General features: G+C 38.6%; 1 protein-coding gene across 1 annotated transcript in view; it reads right to left on the bottom strand.

Annotated features, from left to right (window-relative positions):
- LOC135474729 (probable ATP-dependent RNA helicase DHX35) overlaps positions 1–19,183 on the bottom strand; it is a 94,326-nt gene that overhangs the window by 47,565 nt on the left and 27,578 nt on the right. The window contains exons 17-22 of the mRNA XM_064754298.1: positions 16,947–17,071; positions 13,563–13,617; positions 11,138–11,233; positions 7,455–7,549; positions 6,849–6,926; positions 6,113–6,242 (exon numbers count right to left, since the gene is read on the bottom strand). Of these exons, the coding sequence (XP_064610368.1) occupies positions 6,113–6,242; positions 6,849–6,926; positions 7,455–7,549; positions 11,138–11,233; positions 13,563–13,617; positions 16,947–17,071 (579 nt within the window). The remainder of the gene's footprint in view (positions 1–6,112; positions 6,243–6,848; positions 6,927–7,454; positions 7,550–11,137; positions 11,234–13,562; positions 13,618–16,946; positions 17,072–19,183) is intronic.

Raw genomic sequence — 19,183 nt, 5'->3', positions numbered from 1 at the left:
GTAAAGTTTTGTATAATAGTCAGAGACAAAATGTACTAGTTAACTTGCATTATTGTTTACATTACATTGTGATAATTTCATCCAATAATTAACAACTCTGTACTGGATTATAACAGAGATAGGTGGTCTTCGGAGTTCTCCATACACCATGACTGATGGGGTTGATTTTCTCAGTTTGAGAATATGTTTCAAAAATTTGAGTGAGTGAGTGAGTGCTTGGGGTTTAACGTCATACTCAACAATTTTTCAGTCATATGACGACAATCAAAAATTTGATCTCACAAGCCTCAATCGCTTTTACATTGCCCACCCTCATCTTTAGCATCAAACCGGCCCAGATAGCACAGTTGGTAGAGCGTCCGCTTTGGGACCGGTAGATCCAGGATCAGTCCTTGATCAAGTCACACCTAAGACTTTAAAAGAGGAAGTTGTAACTTCCTCACTTGACGTTCAGCATGAAGGGGATAATGCATCGACTTGTTGACCTGTATCAGTATAATGGCTCGGGCGGGGCGGCTTACTTGCTTTCGGTAAGTCGTCTCAGTGAAGCAGCACAAAATAAAAGAGCGGTGGAAATCCGTCCTGCAACAAGAAGGCACATTACACGTACATGCACCCTAATGATTCCTTCGTCGTCATATGACTGAAAAATTGTTGAGTACGACGTTAAACCCCAAGCACTCACTCACTCACTCTTTAGCATCAATACAAGAGGACAGGCATAACTGTTTGGTCAAATAATTCTGAGATACATTCGAAGATCAAGGTTACTACAATGTATTACATACATTGCCTTTGTTCCTTGTTCGACGTTCTTTTTCATTGCATTTTCTAATAATTAAAATTTGACCTTAAAAATGACCCCAAGATACTTAAAATGATCAGCCACACTAAGTTGCTCTCCACAACATAGAAATTTCTCATTTCACTTATTTCTACTTCCAAAGATAACAACTTTTGATTTTTCAACATTTATTTCTAGCTTCCAATGTCCGCAAATATTCTTCATAAGCATTTAACTTCATGAAGTTGTCATTATCACAGTATCATCTGCCTATAGTAGGGGTAAATAGTTTTATACACAAATCATTTGTCTGAACTGTTATTCCATAACACCTTTCGCCTTCCAGATAGGTTTCCAAAGCATTCAAAAACAATAGAAAATAACACGGGTTATTAACTTGTAGACATTTAATGTGATTATCCTTCGTACGTTTGAACCACAGAATTTGCCTCATACTTTTAGAAATTTTAAATCTTTCCCATCTAAATAGCATGGAGACTTTGTGTAAGACTGCATGAAACTAATCACTGCAGTTCAGCAGGGTACAGGGAATGTATCATTATTCTACACAACATAGATCAAAGGCACAATGTCACTACATTTGGTCAACCACTGTTCCTCGAATCAGTGCATTTTGTAGAAAATGACGATGCTTAAAATCATTTTCTTTCTTACGAAAACTTAAATATAGAATTCCATACAATTGGTATAGCTTTTTCATTTCCGGTGTTGATAGTACACGTGTTCCCTTCTTTAAAATATTTCCACACGAGGACACCATTGGCAAGGCTAACCCTAAACAAGCCTGCAAAACAAGCCTGCATGTATGTGCATCTCACAGCGTCCAAATGTCCAGCTTGCCTAGTGGTGGCAGTGATATATGATAAACTTAAGAGCGGGAGAGAGAGAGAATTGTATAATATGAATAGTGACTTTTTGTTACAGAGAATTTTGTATGATTGAGTACACCAATATTCCTGGATACTTTCCACATATCTAATTTATATGAGATTAAGTTTTGCACTGAAACAGATTCCAAGAAAGGTATATTCTCAACTCTTTTAATTTCCTTATTTGATATAATTAACTTTGGCAGGTTTCTTTTTTCCTTCCTAGTATTCTGTACAATTAGCATATATTTAGTTTTGTCCACATTATGAGATAAAGGATTGGCAGAAAACCATATAAACACTTTTCTACAGCTGTTTGTTCTTAACATCGGTGGAAGACAACGCATCAGATGAAGAGCAAGAATCGCTGGTATCATCAGTGAATAAAATAAGATCTAGAACATTTGTAACATGTGATATATCATTAATGTACTGTGGCGATTTTGCTAGAGACAGTATATTATTTCATATAATTGCATGGGAGGTTAGGGGTTAATTTTCTGCGTTGTCCATAACGTAGACACAGGTTTTACCGGTAGAATGTAAATTTTTATGGGTTAGACATATCCTTAAATTAAATTAGAATTTTTGTGGAATATTTTGAAATATATATATATATTTTTGTAACATATAGAGACAGGATATTTTGTGGACTCATGAGAGCAAGTTGTTTTTGGCGCCTTGATATAACTTTTGAAGGACACAGTTTCCGTGGACCCCTGTCCCCGCCATTGTTAATATTTTGAAATGACAAATTCGAGTAGAGTTTCCATTACTTTTGGACATATTCTTGCTGTAACAAACCACGTACGGCATCTTTCCAGTTAAAAACAACATTAGTACTCAATGACTGTGGCATGATTTTGGCATAAAACGTCCTTTATACCAAGTTTAAGACACTAAATCATTTTTGTGGTTGTTGTTGTTGCTTCGCCGCGCAAGATCGTCGTTCACGGTGAACTGCCGCTAGACGAGGTTATCTACTTTACGACATCCTTTAGTGTTAAACTCATATTGAAGAGTTTCAAAAGGGGCATTAACTTGTATTTGCGAAAGTAAATAGTTTCACTCCACAGGCTCATCTCCTTTCTACGTACAAGTTATTGTTCATCTTTCCATTATTAAGAAAAAGAAAAAAAAAATGTGCCATGACATTAGATACGCATGTACATGTATAGTATTTCTATACACAGATGTTGTTACTTTGGTATTAGCCAATCAGTGCTCTGAGTACCATCCTTGGTACTCATGAATATTTATGAGCGTAGACTATAAATACTGGGCAAATTCCCACTTTTAGTCCCAGATGATCTCGGACCACCGTCGTGTTAACATCTAAATTTCCACCTAGTTAGCTTTCTAAGGCAGGTATTTTACATGTATATAAGCAGTGTGAAGTGGTAGCTAGATAAGTTGTCAGCATTGAAGTGGGATTTCAGCTTTAGAGCATACCTAGAGACAGTGGGACTGCTAGTTCCAAATTGTGACACAAGTGTTCCCAGGCTGTGGGACTGACTTTCCCAGGCTGTGAGACTGATATTCCCAACCATGATTGAGACAGTATATAGACTCAATAGTTTGTAACTGGGATTTTCTGGACCAAAATTTTATAATTCCCAGGTATGAGCTGAAACATTTATACTGGGAGAATTTGTGCATAAGTGCCCCTGAGCAATAGTGGGACTGGGATTCCCAGTTTCGGCACAGTGAGACGCCGAGTCCCAGAATTTGGAACTCGTTTTCCCAAGTTATTACTGGACCAATTCTGGAACTGTTACTCCCAGAGAAGACCTGAAAGTATTATTTACTGATAATGTGCCCACACATGGCTGACATATTGTCTATATAACACCAGTGGGACATACCACTATCACAGCAGCACTAGGTTTAATACCTCCCTGAGATATCCTTAACACAGTTATCTGAACCATCTGAAGTACAGATGTTGTGCTTGTACACAGTACTGGCACTTTTATATATATATATATATATATTAACATACTCCTGTCACTCTATTTTAATAAAACTGTTGCTGCTGTTTGTTGAACCTTAAAAATCGGACTTTTCTTGGTTATTCGAAGTTCAGAGCTAACTAGTGGTTTTCCCAAACATACTACTGAATGACACGGACTGACCGAGCTGACATTCAAAAGAATCCATAGTAGCGAACGTCTCCAGCAGTATACAGATATTGTTCCAGAGTTCGACACTGGGTGATTCACGCTACCAATATTGTGCTTTCCCCTGTAGTAAATGGTGTGATTTGGAACTGGGATATCTGTATCATTAAGAAGATATATATATATAAAAACAAATCGCTACAGTACTCTAAAAACAATAAAGGTCCCAGTACATATCCCTGTGGAATTCCACGAAACAGTTTCAGGGTTAGACAATGTGTCACTGAATGGTAGTTAAGGTAGCTCCTATACCAAGTGAATGAGCAGTCTCGAAACCCATAATGCTCACGTTTTTACAAAAGAATGTGATGACAGACAGTGTCAAGGCTTCAGATAAGTCTAAAAAAAAAGTGACAACGCTGTATATGTTATTGTATTTAGCGGCATGGGGCAGCAAAAGTCGTGGAATGGTTTGCTCGAAATACAACCCGTTTTTCATTGATTATATCAAGTTTTTCAGAGTATAGTAGATTACTTTTTCAAAGTATACTCTATCAAAGGAAGACGGTAACTAATAAGAAATTCTTTCTGCCCATCAATTCATGGAGAATCTTCTATGTATTTTGTATGCCGTGGATGAATTTATTAAATTTGCACTCAAAGTACCGTTTTCTGGCAAGATCAGTAGTATTGTTTAGCTTGTTTCTGTAACACCGTTGGAGCTTACGACCTCATTATCATTTGTCTTTAATTGTTTTTCCATGAACTGATGTTAAAATACTAATTGTCTGATAATCTTTGGCATGGTTTTGCTAACAGTAGTACCTGAAATACAACTGTCATGGATTTCTTTGAGTTAAATCAGAAACTGTATGAATTTCCTTGAGACAGTGCATGGTCTCCGATGTCCAATCGTTGACTGTTTAAGGATGTGAAATATTTGCAAATGATCTGATATGTCATTTAAGAGTATTCCAGAAAGAGGATGGCTGTGAAAATTTGCGAAAATATTGTCTATTAGGATGGTAGACGTAACTCTGGTTCGTTTTCTTACTTGTGGGAAGAAATATTGGGATTTCATAACCTCTAGAAAGGTTTGTGATAGAAGATGTTGTAAATAAATAAATATTAAAATTTTCCATCATTATACACTTTTTCTCTTCATTATGACATCTTTCAACCACCTTCAGACGGGAAGAATTGATATCATACAAGTTCTAGATAAAACTAGATAATTCTAGTTCAGTGACGTCTAATGAATTGCACTTCACATGACTGCATTCATTTTACCTAATACTGCATAAGCCATGGTACTAGGGGCCTTAAGCCATGGTGCTAGGGGCCGTAAGCCATGGTGCTAGGCTCGTGTAATTTGCTACTGTTTAAGCAATTATATGAACAGTTGGAATAAAACCCAAACTGAGGTAAACTGACAGGAGGTCGTATTTCACCGGTTAGGTGTGACCAATTACCAGCTAGCGCACTGTCGTCACTGCTCTGCTTTTTCTCTCTATGGTGTACGACCATCGATAGTTATCGATAGTGCACAGCCACGTCAGAATGGGATTCGGGTTTGCAATGTGCCAGCAGCCTTTCAGGGAGCGATGGATCACGTTTTGAGTGGGTCAATGTGGAGAGGGCTTTTGACCTATCTAAATAATGTTATGGTGGTAGGCAACACCCTCGAGAAGACGTTAGCTACCGTCCTGGCTGTACTTCAAACTTTACAGAGATAATCAGTGGAAGTTAAAACGACAATTCTGCAAGCAGGCTTTTTACGTAGAAAAGTTAGCTCGAAGGGGTAAGTGTAGCTGGAAGCATATTAAAGGTTGTTGTGTCTTGGAATAGGAGAGATGTAAATCCAGGAAGCACAACACATGTGTTGCCAAGACAATGGGCTCGGAGCAAGGACGACAGTCGTCACATGAACAGGATTAAGATTAAAAAGAAGTAAGTCCACCCTCAAACCAAAAAGACACCTTGGTATATGTAGTTTTGGGGAACATTGAGAAACGCACACATATTGGATAGATCATGCCGGCTTACACAGTATAGCGCCTACACCCAAGGAACACTTCCAAAATTTGTAAAATGTATAATGTTAAAAACTAAAGCAATGTTCCTTAATCACGACAACGGTGATTAGAATATATGTACCAAATCTAAACAGTTTTAATTAGCTATTTGGGACATGTTGCTTAGAACCTTATGCCAGTCGACACCTTGACCGGACCGTCCAGCGGACAGGCACAAATCAACATACACACATTGCATTCCAAAGAATGTTTAAAAAAAAGGAGGTAAGTTGTTCTCCTTACCTTGACAGGACTTCAGAGGCACGTTAAACTTCCTTAACAGTCTTTTAAGCTGTTCTCGAACTTCGACAGCTCGCACTAGGCCCTTGTAGTTGAGGAAGTTCTCATTACACCATCTGGAACTCTTATTGTTCTGAAAGGTAAATGTAGGGACAAAATAGACTACAGCTCAGAGAATAAAACCAGAGCTCGTGTAAATCCTTAGTAGCAACATCCTCATCCCTCCCCTTCAACGCCACGCCCCAACCCACCGGAACAAAGTGCAGTAATGTTAATTGCAATGCGTAACTGATTATGCATTCTGAAATTGCTTTCGAAAACAATAGATATGTTTGAGCAATCAGAATATAGAGGTGTCAATGTCCACTAGAGAACAAAAACTGCCAGAGCTTTGAAATTTTAGCGAAGCAGCTCAAACTCGCACGTGATAGGTAACTTTAAAGCTTTGTACCAAGTCTCAGTTCAGAATAACTGAACGTTTTGGAAAAAATTAAAAAAGAAAACAACATATAACAGGACAATTGGGCAATAATTTCATAGAAAATGAACAAAACATGAAGTTGATCTAGTCGTGGTGAAATCATGTAAAAAGTCTCAATTCAATGAACCATTTGGTAAAACAATCCAGAAGACTATTTTGTGACGGACTGATTAACATGCGAGCTGCAGGCCTTAACCTATAGTCCCTTCTGATAAGGTGATAAAAATATCCCATGCACCAAGCAAATTCAGCACTCACCTTAAGAAAAGCAGCATAAACATTTATCATTGTTATGTGATCACCCTCGGCAACAGCAAATTTTCTTTTAGCTCGATCCTGCAAAAAAATATGAAAAAAAAAAACCAAAACCTCAACAATAAAGTACACATGATCAATGTAAATCCCATAACAATAAAATACACATGATCAATGTAAATCCCATAACAATAAAATACACATGATCAATGTAAATCCCATAACAATAAAGTACACATGATCAATGTAAATCCCATAACAATAAAATACACATGATCAATGTAAATCCCATAACAATAAAATACACATGATCAATGTAAATCCCATAACAATAAAATACACATGATCAATGTAAATCCCATAACAATAAAATACACATGATCAATGTAAATCCCATAACAATAAAATACACATGATCAATGTAAATCCCATAACAATAAAATACACATGATCATTCTGATTTTTGTAAACACTATCAGGGCTTCATATACAAAATAATCAAATTCCATCCAAAATGTTTTCAGACACTAACCCAACTCCGCTTTGACACCCCCCCCCCCCCCACTCCCCAAATCTCCCTTGAAGGTAAGAAAAAAAATTAAAACATACCGCTGTGGTCTTCTGTTTTGGAGGATTCAAAAACACATTTTGTATTTGCATCATGGCTGAGACAGTCAGTGCTTCTTCAGAGCAGCCATAGTCACCTGCACACAATAAATCAAATTATCACAGGGACGGCCTAGTGGTTACCTTGCAGTGCAGCACAGTATAATAGAAGACTAACAGCAAATGGTCTCTTGTCAGTTTGTCTCATTAAGGCTTTTTATTTAACTGTTCATGCAAATGCTTAAATAGTAACAAATTACACGCCCCTTACATCACCATGGCTTAAGCCACCAGCCGAATCCCAGGAGCACTTCACTAATGTGATCGCTGTGCGTTGAAGTCCATCTCATGCTTCTCTTCCTCTCCGGTCGTTCGTGTGAAGGTCTGCCAGCAACCTGCGGACGGTCGTGGGTTACCCCAGGCTTTGCCAGTTTTCCTTCTACCATAATGCTCGTATGGTGACGTGACATAAGTGAAATATTCTTGAGTACGGCGTAGAATATCAAATAAATAAATACATCACACAGGCAACGAAAAAGAAATCTTACAATTTTATCATCAGCACAAAAAATTTTCTCAAATAACTATAAACAAAATGTGTCTTAAAGCAAGAAGGCACTGGTTAGACAAAAAAATCCCATCTCCAGTTATTTGTCAATATTAAACTGTACCGCATGTGTGATATGACTTGACACTTTGTATCACTGCAAACCTGAAAATTTGACCAACGTCATTCACAACCTCAAAAATTAGACTCATGAATTAGAGCTTAATAGTTTTACTTAAACTGCTTGTGAAAGAAATTAATAGTGATTTTCATAACCGTCTGTGAGCCGTGATGATGTGTCAGGTCGAGTTGTTTGAGGTCGAGTTGTTTGAGGTCGGGTTGTCCTATCAGTCGAGCTCAAAGGACGACCACAGGTAGGCATATATGTTAGTAATTATTAAATAAGCGTCGAATTTGTTCAATTTGTAATATTCTCCACCCCTGGTCTAGATGTTGGATGATGTTTCTACACAATCTGTGATTAATTACACAAACAGATTGAAATTAAATGCCCTTGTTAACACGACTGTAATTAAATTCCTCATTAAGGTAATTTACCAGCATCACATCTACTCAATTTACAATATTCCTCTTCTCGCATGTCGCAAACACACCACGCGAAAAGATGAGCCTGCAGAGTTAAAGTTGACCTTAACAAGACAGTCTAATGCATACAAACATAAAGTAATATGTGTCAGATCTGCTGGATTTATCTTTTCCTCCTTGGATGTTGCGTACGCGAACTCTGACGATGACTTGGCTAGTAGACTGGCGTAAAACTCGACATTAACCAAAGGTTAACTGGACTCGAAGACACACACACGGATAGGAACTGTGCCGCATTCCCTCCAACAACAACAATGGTGTTGGGAAACTAACATCACAAAGTTTGGTCACATGATGGTGACCTATGACCCTAGCTGTCAGTTCAGATACTACATGGCCCAGAGTCGTGACGTCAGCAGTGATAGCTGTCAAAAAACCTGTGTCAAAGAGTGAGTGAGTGCTTGGGGTTTAACGTCGTACTCAACAATTTTTCAGTCATATGACGACGAAGGAATCATTAGGGTGCATGTACGTGTAATGTGCATCCTTGTTGCAGGACGGATTTCCACCGCTCTTTTATTTAGTGCTGCTTCACTGAGACGACTTATCAAAGGCAAGTAAGCCGCCCCGCCCGAGCCATTATACTGATACGGGTCAACCAGTCGTTGCACTATCCCCTTCATGCTGAACGCCAAGCGAGGAAGTTACAACTTCCTCTTTTAAAGTCTTAGGTGTGACTTGATCAAGGATTGATCCTGGATCTACCGGTCCCGACTGTGTCAAAGAGGGTGATAACCTGATCTCACTAAGCCGGAAAGTAAATTGTGCTCGTCATTTCTGTTACATTCCGACGGCTGGCAGAAAACATGCATAAAATACACAGGTTATTCTGAGACAAAAAGTAAGCACCAAAAACATAAAAAGCAATAATAAAAAAAGAAGAAAATAGCATAATGTTCTTCAACACGAAGATTTTGGTTGTGTGGGAAACAGAGTTACTTTTCATGAAGCCTTTAAACGAAGTAGGAGAGCAACGAGTGTCTTTCTTGTTGGCATAAATCTTATATCCAGTGTGAGGTATCTAAGGACTGATGTGATTCGTTGTGTTTTGGCTCCAGGTCTTTGTTGGTAGTTCTTGATACAGTATGAATCCACACGTGAACGGATGTTAAACTTCAGCTTTTTCTGTCCAGTGTTGAAGCTTCTGTAAATCCATGTAATTGTATTGGTGAAATTTCAATTCCTGAACCACCTCGTGGCGATCTAAATTTGTTGGGGCAGATATTAAAGAGGTGGCACAAACATTTGTGCTGCTATGTTAAACGTCATCTACATAAAGTTAAGACATGTGTTTAATTTTTAGTAGACAATCGCGTGTTCAGTTTTATCGGGGATTGGATTACCTCCCCTTGTAGTACAGCTTACGGGAGATATTCAGCGACATTCATAGGTCACAAACGGCACTGTGTTCTAATTATGCAGCCCACAATGTAACTTCAGTGTTTCAGTTCGACCGAACAGATCGCTGCGAATTACGAATACTTTATATAACACGATCGATAGAAAGGAAGATTCTATTTGGTTTAGTAGACCTGTAATTGGCCTGATGGTCGTGGGTTTACCCCGGGCTCTGCCCGGTTTCCTCCCACCATAATGCTTGCCGCCGCCGTATAAGTGAAATATTCTTGAGTACGGCATATAACACCAATCAAATAAATAAATAAATTCTATATTAATTTCTTAAATTAAAATTTACATATTATTCTCCGAAATCGGTAAAAATGAATGTTGTCTGCACGTTTTTGAACATCTACGCTCTTAAAGATGGAGGTCAAGCAGTGGGTAGGGCCTATACCGCTGAGAGATATATACCTCATTCCGATATCCTCAAGAACGGATAGAATGTATGGAGAACGAGTAAAAAGGGGTTCTATTGATTGCAAACATGTACTGAAATCTAAAATGTCACTTTGGGGAGAATGTTTTAAGTTTTCTCAAACAAGCAAACAACTTATGTCATTTACCATATACACTTAATACTGATCAAGGGGCTTATGTCAGCTGGGCATTTTGTCGATGAGGCTTTTGCCCGCTGCTGCTTTTTCCCGTTCCCTCTCCTAATGACCTCTCGTCGTCAAAGGCCATACATATTTAAGTACGACGTTAAAGTGCCCAGCATTCGTTCATTCGAATTTTATATATTGTTTACATGCGCGAAACACGAGCGAACGTTGGACTGTGGAAATCTCTGTACTGCCTCATTTACATTTTATTTAAGGCGTTCAATACCACTAATTTTTTATGTAGTTGAACCAACTCAAAAAATCTGAATTTCTTTCGGCACTATGTCCCTTTAAAAATTCAGGTCAATGCTTGGGTCAATTGAAAAGCAAGTTTTGCCTAGGCTTTCACTGAAGTGATGCTTGTAATCGGTGTTACAGTTTCACACCAATACGGAAAATATACCATGTCCCTTAACAGATGGACAACTGGCTGATGTGTCTGATACATATAAATATAAAATACGATATCTTCCAAACTGACTTGTGATCATGAATGGTATCGGAAATGACCGCCATCAAGTACACCATACCTGAGACCAGTAACAGTTTTGCAAACATTGGAGAGAGAGGAAATTCTGCCATCCTTAATCCAAGGGGGTCGGTAAGTATGCCGTTGTCATCAAGGGCTGGGGACAAAACATAATATCAGCACTTGACAAATAATCGGCACAAGCTTCTAGTTTAACAGGTTTAATTAATTTTTGTAAAAATTGGTCAACTTTTCCTTCGTTCAGTTTTGATAACTAGTGGTACATGTACATGTTGTGATACCCATGGACTACGTGTTGCATGAGCAGTGCTGGTGTGTAACAACATGAATGCTCCAACCTGGATCAAACAGGAGTTTAAATCAATCAAAACCATTGAAACTGGAGAAACCTAGGCTCTAATTACCTGAATTATAACTCAGTCCCAAATTCCGTGGCCAATAAGCTTTGGTGAATATGTGGCCCAGCCTTAGAGAAAAATTTTGCCATAGGCTGACCGTCACCCATAGGCTGACCGTCACCCATAGGCTGACCGTCAAAATCTGGACTTTTATGTGCCAGCAGCAACTTTCATCATTAAAACTCATAATTTCCCAAAGCTTAGACAATTTCCATCAGTTTATATCAAGAATGTATCTGTACACCAAAAATGGCAGACTAGAAGCGAAAAGGGATTTTACAGCCGAAAATACATAGAATTACATTCTGTAATTACCAGAAACGGGTGCTGAAAGGGTACAGCTAATTTCATCAACTTCCCTCGCTGGTGTAGGCCACGTTGTTAGCGCGATGTTTACATTATGTGCATTACTTGTGTCCGCCATGTTTGCACCAGAACTCTATATGTTAAGATATTTCACTATTATTTCTCACATTTATTCTCTTATATAGCACATTCAATATGGAGAGTTATACAGAATAAATAACATATGAATACCTCACATATTTAAAGGGCAATGTGGAGTTCATACGATTGCAAGCTGAACATTATAAGGTATTAGCACTAGGCTGTATGAGTGTTTACATGACCTGACCTGTTATCGCTATCGCACTTAAGATCAGAAAAGTTAGTCTGCTGTAGGCGGTAGGCGATTCAAAGGGAGTAGTCATTACCTTTTCAAACTTCCATTATCTCTTTTTCTTTGAAATATACAACAACCAATTTTACACAATATACACCTCTTTGATCCTCTTTCAAATGACACCAAAGTTGACGCCATCTGACACAAGGGGGCACTACATCCAAATCGCTGTCGAATTGCCTTCTGGCCCACACAAGCAATACTAAAACGTCTAGAGCAACTGAATTTACACAATATACATTACTTCTGATTCTCTTTCACATGACACCAAAATTGACAAATCTGACACAAGGGGGAACTACAATCGAATCGCTGTCCAATCGCCTTCTGGTTCACACAGGCAATGCTAAGACATCTAGAGCAACCAAACTTTCATAATATGCATCATTACTGGACCTCTTTCACATGATACCAAAGTTGACATCATCTGACTCCAGGTAGCACTACATCCGAATCACTGTCTAATCGCCTTCTGGCTCACACAGGCAATACTAAGACATCTAGAGCAACCAAACTTTCATAATATACATCATTACTGGACCTCTTTCACATGATACCAAAGTTGACATCATCTGACTCCAGGTAGCACTACATCCGAATCGCTGTCCAATCGCCTTCTGGCTCACACAGACAATGCTTAGACGTCTAGAGCAACCAAACTTTCATAATATACATCATTACTGGACCTCTTTCACATGATACCAAAGTTGACATCATCTGACTCCAGGGGGCTCAACAATCTGAGGGCTGTCGAATCGCCTTCTGGCTCACACAAGCAATGCTAAAACATCTAGAGCAACCATTTACTATTGCCTGTGTGAGCCAGCAGGTGATTCGACTGTGATTCGATTGTAGCGCCCCCTGGAGTCAGATGGTGTCAACCTTGGTGTCAGGCGAAAGTGGATACCAAAAGAGGTGTATATTGTTTAAAATTGGTTGTTGTATATTTTAAACAAGAAATAATTCAAATGTTAAAGTTTGAAAAAGCAATGACTGGTCCCTTGGAATTGCCTGCTGTGAACTGCTGACTAACTTCTCTGATCTCCACACTTGCAGTTATATCACTGATTTGTTAGCTGTCATGATATAACAACTATTTACTATCTTTGTTTATAGCTGTTTTTCTTCAGGCTCAACTTGGCCTTGAATAAATCCTGTTGTCATTTTTCAACTGAGAAAAGGTATTGTGTGGAATATTACAAGGGAATTATTGAAAACTGACCAAGGAATATAACAGCTGGAGCTTACAATATGCAGTGGAATCAAGTTGAAATTAAACTGATTTCTAGGCCTATTACAACTGTCAAAAGATAAACACCTACAAATTAGTAATTAATGAGATGAGACATGAGATTATGCAACATGTAAAAAGATCAACCACTTACCACCCAAAGCAAAGAGCAATTCCAGTCCATTCACCATATTTTGCGCAGGAGGGGCCTACAACGTGAAAGATCTCATCTTTTATTCTTTATTTATTCATTAGTCTATTTTAACAATTCACCATTAGTCATTTTTTTTTCTTCGTCAGAAGCTAAAAACTGTGGTAAGTGTAACCAAAGAAATACCCAAATACTGCTCTCTCTCTCTCCCCTATTAAAAATATTTATTTACTAATATGAAAAGCAAAAAAAAAATCATCTTCTTGTACAAAAATATACAGTGCACACAAAATACAGCCATGTATAGATCTTACTTAAAGGCGAGAAATCTCAACTTCTTGGTTTATTTCACAGCAAAGCTCTGGTGTTTATAATTACTTCAGTATGAATAAAAGTATGTATAAGTAGGTCCAAACATAGGCCAAGGTCACTGAAAATCAGTTGGTTTCTCCCTTATGTCAAGATGTAGTTGGATGAGCTTGGATTGTACGGTTAAAGATGCAGTCGGATGGACAGCTGGACCATCGGTTGGTTAAGAACCATTGAAATTTAATAGGGGACCTCCGGGGTCTAGGGGGCCGCCGGGCCTAGGGGGTTAGCCCCCTAGGGGGGTTAACTTCAGCATGGCCGAATGATATAGAAGCCTCCCACCAATGCGGTCGCTGTGAGTTCATGACGAGCTCATGCTGGCTTCCTCTCCAGGAGTATGTGGGAAGGTCAACCAGCTGGTGGCCGTGAGTTTCCAGCAGGCTCTGCCTGGTTTCCTCCCACCGTAATGTTGGCCACCGTCGTATAAGTGAAATATTCTTGATTACTGCGTAAAACACCAATTGAAATTTACTAAGGTTCATCTAAATGCCTAGAGGTACACATCATGTTTAGTGAACTTTGGTCGCCAATTTCAAAAGAAATCAATGTTTGCAAGCCTTTCATAAAAATAGTTTTTATGACCTCAGTGACAATTAAAAATAGGACAAGTTCGCTGAAAATCAATAGGTTTTTTCTCATGACTGTGTGAGTGTGGCATCTCAGCTGTTCAAGAGGTGGAACATTTGCAAGAAAATAGGCGCATTGGTTCAATGTTTACAAGAAAATGGACAGACACAGACAGGGGAAGAAAGACTGCAAAGTCACTGAAGGTCAGTAGGTTCTTTCTCATGGGAAAGTGGAAGTGTGGCATAGGTTTAGTGAACTTTCAACTGTCCAAGTGTTCAAAGATATATCGTTCAGCGCGAAATGACCAGACAAAACAGACAGATAGCCAGATGGACATATTGGCATACAGACCAACGGTTATTCTTGCAACACTGAATGGGTTCATCCACTCAGCAAGTATTACGTGTTATGTATGTTTAGTAAACTTTGGTTACAAATTTCAAGAGACATTGTGTTAACAAGCCTTACATAAAATTTAACTTTAATGACCCCAATGCCAAGGTCACTGAATATCAAAAGAATTCTACCACATGACAAAGTGTATTGTGGTGTGGGACAAATTATACAGTAGATGTAATGTTATGAAGAAAATGCAGAAACAGATGGCCACATGAGTAAACTAGGGTTCATTTCCATGAAACAGTATAGGTTTTTACTTGTATGTCTGCTTAGTAAATTTTGGTTACAATACTCAAGAGATTTCCTGTTAACAAATCTTTCATAAAAATTACCGAAATGATCACTGAAAATCAACAGGGTCATCCCCATGTGGAGAAATGTGGAGTCATTTTGGTTAACTTGGGTTAAACTGTTCAGGAGATTGACTCTTATAGTCTATTTCTTTTAGCCAGTCGCCTATATTCAGCTATCTGTAAATTCATTCAGATCTACTACCAAAATTGCCATTAACCAGTGAAATGTAACAACCCAAGCTCTACACATTGACAGGTTCAACCTCTTGAATTATTACAAAGAAAATGCAGTTAGAATTCTTTTCCTAATGTTAATCTCCATAAGCTTAGTTTCGACACCAAGAACTTACTGCTTCCGGTGATGTCATAATTGTTCAAAAGTAAGTTTCTCCCTGGACAATGGGAGTGGAGAGTAATTTGTTTTACAAGGGCTGCACCAACAAGCGGTTAGAACGAACTCCACGCAGTAACACAGCCTACACTACTGTCTCAGCCAATAGACTAAATGGCTTTAATTTCCCAACATCTATCTCTAAATCCATACAGATGTGAGATCATATACTACCAGAGATAAAATAAAATTCATTTGAGAAGGTTATATTATACTAAAATGTGACAACAGTTTCAAGAAAGGCACTGTCAGTAACAGGGTTTACAGTAATTATCAATAGCAGTTCAGGTAACTACTGATGCCTTACCTCAAAACACCCTGAATTCCACCCCATATCCAGCATGCCACTGTTTTTTTTAATAATTATGACATCACCTCAGGGTTCTTGCCGTCGAAACCAAGCTTATGCAGTCTAACATTATGAATTAGAAAAAGTGTCTTCACTTTCCTTGCAAATATATCGACGTCCAACATATAGATGTGTAGAGCTCGTGTTATTACCGCAATTTTGGTAGCTGGTATGACTGATTTTACAGAGAGTTAAATGTAAGCGACGTTCTAAACAAATAGACCATGATAACAAGAAAATGGACTGATAGACTGACAGACTGACGGACTGACTGACTTCTACAGCAATACCCCCTAGACCAATACTGGAACATAAACTTCTAGCTTTTTCAAGTTTATATCCAAACATTAAAGTGAAATGTACAAAGGAAGTTGTTATCTGTTTCCTGTTTTTAAACTGATTTAAACATGTTTTAATCACTAAATTAGTAATTATGTCATTATCAGGAATAACACGAGCTCATTTCCATCTTCACGCAGAAACAAAGTTCCATACAAGTAAATCAAGCTTCTGTTATTGATGATAAGATTTTTATCACTGACATAACCTAAACTCAAGAGTTTCCACTTCGAACTGTTTTATCGCTGAAGATAAAAAAAATCCAACTGTACCATGTGACTAGTTCAAAATGTTAAGCAACTATTTTTGGTTATGCCTTCACTATACTATGAGCGTCCCAAAAAGTTTCCCAAAAAGCTAGTTAGAATAGATGTGTTTTGGCTTTTAGGCTCTACTTATATCTAGAATAATCACATAATTTTAACAAAAAAGTTCCTGAAGAAAAGAAGTGTAATTTGTGCAAAAAAGTTGCCTAACACTTTTCACAAGTTGCATGCTACAGTACGACTCTTTTACCCTTAGCAACAAAAGAATTCGCACTCCAAAAGTTCCCTGTTGACGTGAACAGAAAAAACTTCCTGTATTACATGTAACTACTTCTACAGTCACAAGAAGCTAACGAATTGCTCACTGGAGTACATTTTCCAAGGCCATAATAATAAAATAGAGAGAGAACTCACGGAGAGGAAGTTGAACCTGAGGATGTTGTCTATGCCCAGAGCCTTCAGCTGAAGTATGGGAGATGCCAGGTTGCACCTCTGCATCTCTGGAACAGCTGTCTTGGGCAGTTGCAGGAAACTTTCTTCTGCAAAACCAAAGGATTAATGAAAAAATGCGGAGTAAATAAGATCAGATAATTATGAAGAGACGAATGCAGGTAGCTCAAGCGATGTAAACCTTGCGAGAAAGGTTTTTCTGACATAATTTATGCCTTTTATTTACCTTTACCACGTTTACCATGTCTACCATGTTTACCATGTCTACCATGTTTACCATGTCTACCATGTCTACCATGTCTACCATGTTTACCATGTCTACCACGTTTACCATGTCTACCACGTTTACCATGTCTACCACGTTTACCATGTCTACCACGTTTACCATGTCTACCATGTTTACCATGTCTACCATGTCTACCATGTTTACCATGTCTACCACGTTTACCATGTCTACCATGTTTACCATGTCTACCATGTTTACCTTTACCATGTTTACCATGTCTACCATGTCTACCATGTTTACCATGTTTACCATGTCTACCATGTTTACCATGTCTACCATGTTTACCATGTCTACCATGTTTACCATGTCTACCATGTTTACCTTTACCACGTTTACCATGTCTACCATGTTTACCATGTCTACCATGTTTACCATGTCTACCATGTTTACCATGTTTACCTTGTCTACCATGTTAACCACGTCTACCATGTTTACCATGTCTACCATGTTTACCATGTCTACCATGTCTACCATGTTTACCATGTCTACCATGTTTACCATGTCTACCACGTTTATCATGTCTACCATGTTTACCTTTACCATGTTTACCTTTACCACGTTTACCATGTCTACCATGTTTACCTTTACCATGTTTACCTTTACCATCTTTACCACATCTACCATGTTTACCATGTCTACCATGTTTACCTTTACCATGTTTACCACATCTACCACGTTTACCATGTCTACCATGTTTACCATGTCTACCATGTTTACCTTTACCATGTTTACCATGTCTACCATGTTAACCACGTCTACCATGTTTACCTTTACCATCTTTACCACATCTACCATGTTTACCATGTCTACCTTTACCATGTTTACCACGTCTCCCATGTTTACCAAGCCCTGGGTAACGTTAGCGGTGATTTGTTAATTTGAAAGTTGATCGACACTGATCTGAGCATGCCCAGTCATTATGGTGGCAGGAAACCGGGCAGAGACTAAATGAATATCTGTAGGCTGTCGGTAGTGTGTCATTATGGTGGGAGGAAACCGGGCAGAGACTAAATGAATATCTGTAGGCTGTTAGTAGACCGGAGTGTCATTATGGTGGGAGGAAACCGGGCAGAGACTAAATGAATATCTGTAGGCTATTGGTAGACCGGAGTGGAAGCTAGCATGAGATGGGCTTGAACTCACAGCAACCGCATTGGTGAGGCTCCTCGGTCATTGTGCTGTGATAGAACACAAACCACCAAGCCACGGATGTTCCCTGGGACTAAAAGGAAGAATGGCCAGTGATCTTGAGTTAAATTGGGCCGAATGTTACAGATTAAACAGGGAGAAACAACCCACAAATAGGATTTCTCCAGACCTGTGAATTGAGAGTTGTTTTTTTGTTGTTGTTGTTATGTTGTGCTCAGGAAACTGTGATATCTGTGAAACGCTAAAATCGTGTGAGTGCTTCACCATGTTTTTTCACAGCCTGATATGTTGGATGATACAGCATATGAAGGTGCTAGTTAGATTCCAATGGCAGTTCTGGATTACTTTTGGATTACACAGGCTTGTTTGAGACCGCAGACATCTGGGCAGAATTACGGCCGATAATAACCAGAAACTATAGTATATAAGACACCAGAGCAATGTGCACAGCATATATAAATTGTGAACGTGAACAAAGCCTGGTTTTTGGAATTACAAGGCCAGGAAGCAGAGTTTTGTATTAACTCCCATGGTAATTTTTCACCTCCATGTGTGAGTGAGTAGGCATGCTAGCGCGAGTAAAACGGATGTTCAAATTTGAAACTGAACTACCAGTTATGGATAATCCAGGACAACTATCAGATTATAAGTTCTTCATATGAGAAGCCAGGCTATATGCAAATGTGTACAGGATCTGTGTTAGTGAAGTCTATATCGAGTCATAAGTGTTTTGCTTATTACTCGACTGCAACCTGTTTTTCCTGGA

This window comes from Liolophura sinensis, chromosome 9 (genome assembly GCF_032854445.1).
Source record: "Liolophura sinensis isolate JHLJ2023 chromosome 9, CUHK_Ljap_v2, whole genome shotgun sequence".
Classification (NCBI taxonomy): Eukaryota; Metazoa; Mollusca; class Polyplacophora; order Chitonida; family Chitonidae; genus Liolophura; species Liolophura sinensis.
The sequence above is the reverse complement of the archived record's forward strand: the minus strand, read 5'-3'. Positions and strand labels throughout refer to the sequence as shown.